Source organism: Morone saxatilis, unplaced genomic scaffold, assembly GCF_004916995.1.
Source record: "Morone saxatilis isolate NCDOM2014 unplaced genomic scaffold, NCSU_SB_2.0 Contig14, whole genome shotgun sequence".
Taxonomy (NCBI): domain Eukaryota; kingdom Metazoa; phylum Chordata; class Actinopteri; family Moronidae; genus Morone; species Morone saxatilis.
In genome coordinates, this window is record NW_023339696.1 from 9,125,696 (window position 1) to 9,131,261 (window position 5,566).

The window sequence follows — 5,566 nt, forward strand, 5'->3', positions numbered from 1 at the left end:
GTTGTTCCAATGCACCCAGCTTTGCCGTGGACAAATGGCTTAGAGGATTGTTATCGGTATAGACAACACATTCATGACCCAATAGGTATTCTCTAAACTTCTCTGCCATAGCCCATTTCAAGGCCAAGAACTCAAGTTTCATAGAACTGTAGTTTGACATATTGCGTTCAGTAGGCTTTAAACCTCTGCTAGCATATACAATGGGGCGCACTGTGCCATCCTGTTGCTGTTGTGAAAGCACTGCACCTAGTCCTAAATGACTGGCATCAATTTCCAGAATGAAGGGGTGTGAAAAATCTGCATATGCCAATACAGGGGAATCCACCAACCTGGCTTTCAAATTTTGGAAGCTGGTTTCACATTGTTCAGTCCACGATTCTTGGAGGGGGCGTTTGGATGGCTTTTTAGCCTTGGTGCCACCCAGCTCAGCTACTAGACGATGAAAAGGTGCAGCCAGTGAAGCAAAACCTTGGACAAAGCGGCGGTAATAGCTAGCAAAGCCGAGAAATGATCTCAGCTCAGTAACAGTTTTCGGAAGTTGCCAATTTGCCACTACAGAGATCTTATCAGGGTCAGTTGCTACACCACTTTTTGAGATGACATGGCCAAGGTACTTTACCTCTGTTTTTAGGAAGCAACACTTCTCTAGTTTAGCCTTTAGGTTCTGCACCCGCAAGGTCTCCAACACAGTTCCCAGACGTTGAATGTGCTCATCCACTGTGGCAGAGAAAACAATGACATCATCCAAATAAAGCAGTAATGACTGGTGATTGTGCAAACCAAAGATCCTTTCCATCAGCCTTTGAAAAGTGCTGGGTGCATTACACAAACCAAAAGGCATCCTGTTAAATTCAAAGAGGCCAAAGGGGGTGCAAAAGGCTGTCTTCATTTTGTCAGGTTCGGCAACAGGAACTTGATTATACCCACTGGTTAAATCCAATGTGGAAAACCAGCAGGCACCTGACAGAGCGTCGAGAGCCTCCTCAATTCGGGGTAGGGGAAAAGCATCTTTCCTAGTTTTAGAGTTCAGGAGACGGTAGTCAACACAAAGCCTAATGGTAGAATCTTTTTTTTACTACCACAATTGGGGAGGCAAATGGACTACAACTGTCACGGATGACTTTACTCTCTAGGAGCTGCTGAACATGTGCTTTGACAGCATCATATTCTGAGGGGGGAATACACCTATACCGCTGGCGGACAGGTGTCTCGTCTAGAAGAGGAATTTCATGAGCAATCAGATTTGTACACCCCAAATCACTATCATGGGAAGAAAAAACAGACTGATAGCCATGTAAAAGGGACCTTACCCTCTCCTGGTCTTGAGCTGCAAGAGTGGACAAATCAAGGGCTTCAATGGCAGATGACAGGGGGTTGTCCTTCACACTCTGCATTGCCATGGTAATGATCGGTTCACCAGATGACCCCTCCTCCATAGTTTCAATGATGCTTTCTGGTTGGCTGACAATTTCGGCTTGGCAAAGGGTGCCAATCTGAATGCGAGGAGGTAAGATTACCTCTGTAGTCCCCACATTGGTTACAGGAATGAAGGCCGTACCATTGAGCACTTTGACCAGAGCTGGGGAAGCAAGGAGACCATTTGGCAAACCTGAATCCAATGGTTCAAACAGGGCTGATCCCGTATGAACTGGAGATGCCTTTCTGCAGGTAGTGGGCACCAGTTTCATCGTGCCCCCTGGGATTTGAATCTTTCTCCGGCCCTTAACTCTGACTGGCCCATGGACTTGTGCTTCGGGCTGAAGTTGGGCTCGGTGACAGAACTGCAAAACCTTTTGCCAAGGGTTCTGCTTGACTGGGGGAAGATCAAAAAGAGCAGGACCATGTTCCAAAAACAGCTCTCTGTAGCACTCTCGTATTACATTCATGCCAAGAACTCCACACACGTCTGGATTGGGGCTGGCGTCTGGTGCATCTCTGATGACTAGTACACCACGTTTGGGGATCTGCTTGCCTAAGACTTGAAAATCAAGTTCCAAATAGCCAATGTAAGGGATTTCTAGCCCATTGGCTGCACGTAACCGTAACCAGTGGCACGCCCTCAGCTTCTCTGGGCCCCCTGTCTCAAAATGTTTGGCAAAGAAACTCTCTGTAATGGTGGTGACCATAGACCCAGTGTCTAATAGGCAAGAGATGTTCACCCCCATGGTGGACCTTTGGACAGGGAACCTACCAAGTTGGGTGTGGGGTCAGAACTTGGAAGAATATCCCCATTGGAGCCAGTGATGCCCCCATCTGAAATGTGGCTCAGCATAACAGAGGGAGCTAGTTTTCCGACTGCTGGAACTGGGAGGGCTGGCTGACTGAACCCTGAGTAGAACACCTAAGTTCAGAAGCAACGACCCTTTCATTATCACAGTCTTTAGCAAAATGTCCTGGTTTTTGACACCGTCTGCAGATGAGTGGCCCTCTCTTTTGGAAGGGTCTGGGCTTCACTGAAGTGTGGTTTGATCGTAGTTCTTGTGTAAGCTGATCAATTTGAGCCTGTTGCTGCTTCAACATTTCTTTAAGCGCTACCAGCTCTGACCCTACAGTATCTTTCTGACCCCTAGCCTGCCCTGCATTCTGCATGCTATAAACTGAGGGGACAGAATAACTCCTGGGTCGGCCTAGTTCTTCCCCAGATCTGCCCTCACGTTCCCACCTAATAGCTTCATCCCTAATAGCATGAAGGTCACAGTCAGGATGTTCACGAGCAATTCTCCTAAGCTCCCGGCTCAAATTCCCATCCCCTACACACTCTACAAACTGATCACGCAGCAATTTAGCAGCATCAGGGATGCGTTTGTCTGGACAACTCTGGATCATTTTGTCCATTAAAGAAAACAGAGCATGTTAGAACACCCTTAATGACTCACCGTCCTGTTCGCCTTCTAGCATATAACAAGGCCTTCTTTGACCTGCAATGAAAGACATAGGGCAGCTTACTGAGCAAGGAGGATCTCAAAAATGGTCCAGGGGTCTTCACTCACTTGCCTTGTCCGGTACTTAATCTCCTCACGAGCATCACCAATCAGATGAAATCATAAATAAAATGGGCCTTATCAATAGTTAGCAAGTCTACAAGGGCACACATGATGGCTTGGTACTTCCTCACCCAGGTCCGGAATTAATCTCCACCCTATGCCAACTGAATAGTGGCAAGTTTTCCTAGGGATATAGACTAATCTTTCCCGAGCAATGGCCTCCCTGAGCTTGGGGTCACAGGCTGTCCTATTGGGGGCTAGAGGGCCTGACTGTGATCGACGAGACATTCAAAGGAGTCCATCTTGTACTAAAGGAGTACTGGCCTCGAATGAAGTTAGCCACTAAATATTGAAGGAAGAGTTTTCAATAAGCTATGCCAGCTGCTGCTTTGCCTTAACAAAAGAAAAACAATTGGTTTAACACTTAATAACAGATCCAACAAGTCACTTAAATTCATCCCACTGAACCAACTGATTATGAATGCCCGTCTATGGGGCTTCGACCCTAGCTCGCAGCCCCCAGTTTTGACCCACCCAGGTTATCAACGGGGCCGATTACAAGAATAACTATACCTGGAAGTCTTAACCCCCAATGTGTCATGTGTTATATGTTACATTGCTAGCACAAATGAAAATATTGTTCCCAAATCAAAGAATCAGTGAAGATGTTCACCCTGCCCAGCAGATGTTATACAGCGCGTGCCTGTCCTATAGTCCATAATGTTAAAATGTGTGTCCACTGTTCTCATTATCATCCTCTCCTTGCAGTCAGATAAGTAGAGGTGGGAAGAACATCTTGAGTTTTGCCATTAACCTCTCCTCACAGGGAGGAGAAATGCAGCCCACAATAATATACAATATCAGTGTATGTTTGATGGTGGTGATAGAAGTAACCAAAATCAACTATATATATACTTATAGATATAACATATCAGCTAGAAGGAGAAATATGTATAGTAATTATATGTGAATAAAGTGTCTTATAGTGATAAATACGGTTCACCACAGTATTCAACCAGGTGAAAATGTGATTTTTTATTGTATTTTTGATCTAATGTTTTTTAGCTTCTTTTTTTTCAAATAAATTTAACTACAACATTAAGGGGTTTATCGAATTGTACTCCATAATTTATGACATTGAACAATGTGTTTAAAAAAATATTTGAACAACGCCCTTTATAAACATCTGAAGAAACAAATATGTGCCCCTGTCACTCCATTTTGAATTTATTGTAAAGACTATGTCTTCATGAAAGGTAATGTAGGTTGTGGTGGAATGGTAGTGAAATGAATACAGTGCCTTTTAAGTTTTGTACTTTAATGGTAATGCTGAATTTAGCAGGAAGGTTGTTTGATTATAAAAGCCAGACATTGCTGTGAGTCATGATAAACACTGACATATTTTTTTATGAATAATATTATTCATTATTATTATTATTATTATTATATGTATTATTATGATAGTTTATAGATATTCTCATTGATGAATTGGTCATCATTCAGTGGTAAATTGTTTTTTTATCTAATAAGGATATATTTCAGTGATAAATCAGTCATATCTAGTGGTCCAAACTGTTTCCAAAAGGGCTGAATCCTTCAGTGCCTTCTCACACCAGGGATCAGTGTATGTTCAGGGTTTTGCCTCAGCGTTTCAGTCTGGGTGTGTCACTGTGGCTCTCCGAGCACAATCGAATAAACGCAGAGCTCCTTCTTGTTTAAAAAAGGGACTCCTCACCTCTAAGGAAACAAGGGTTTTTTGGAGGTGTCTTTGGCTGAGGTGGAAAACTGGCCCTGGAGACCTGGGGCAAATATTGTGCCAGTTCCGCCTATCAATGCGTCCGATCCATTCCTATGTCCTTCCCCTGGTTTCTGACGGAATCCAAGGTGCAGCCAAGCCGAGTGAGGTCCTTTCCACTCCCCCACAGGTACAGGAGCTGGGGACGGGTTCTCTCAGACTCTGCTGACCCTGGCTCTGAGGAGGTGAGGGACGCCCTGAGCAGTCTGCAAAAGAAACCACGAGGTTTAGATGATGCGGGAGCCAGCGACATCCAAAGCTCATTTCTCCTCCTCCCGCTGGACCATCGACTTCACTCCACCTGAATGAGAGACAAGGAGAAAGAGACTTTTGTACAGCTGTCTGGTGGGGACTTGGCCTGAGTCTGGCAATGCAAAGGTTATTCCATGAAGGACTTATATATTGTGCAGGCAGAATGGGTTGGAATTGTGGTATCAGTGTGTGAATTTGCATTTTACCAGGCCCCCAGACATTTTGGAGTTACAGTGTTGAATAACATAAAGAACTAAAATCCTGTGAAGAGAAGGAGGATTGCTGGACTCCTTGAAGAGATATGTTCGGTTGAGGTTAATTGCCCTGAAATGTGTACATGTAATATTTATTTAATTCATTTTTGGACAATAATTTTGTAACCCAATTTTTGTGCTGCCCTTTGGCTGGTATGGTAGTGAGGAACTGATTTTTTTTTGTTTATAAATCCTTTTTTAATCGTTTTATGGGTTTCGTGGTGGAACAATAATCTTCAAGTTTTTCAAAAACAACAACAACAACAAAAGAAAAAAGCCCA

The 5,566-nt window shown here is 44.0% G+C and overlaps 1 gene segment (V, D, J or C); it reads right to left on the reverse strand.

The window, feature by feature from the left end:
* Window positions 1-4,813: 4,813 nt before the first annotated feature.
* Window positions 4,814-5,566, reverse strand: part of LOC118323110 — a 2,351-nt gene continuing 1,598 nt past the window's right edge. Inside the window, 1 exon segment of the C gene segment in view lies at window positions 4,814-4,985. Within this exon segment, the coding sequence occupies window positions 4,814-4,985 (172 nt within the window).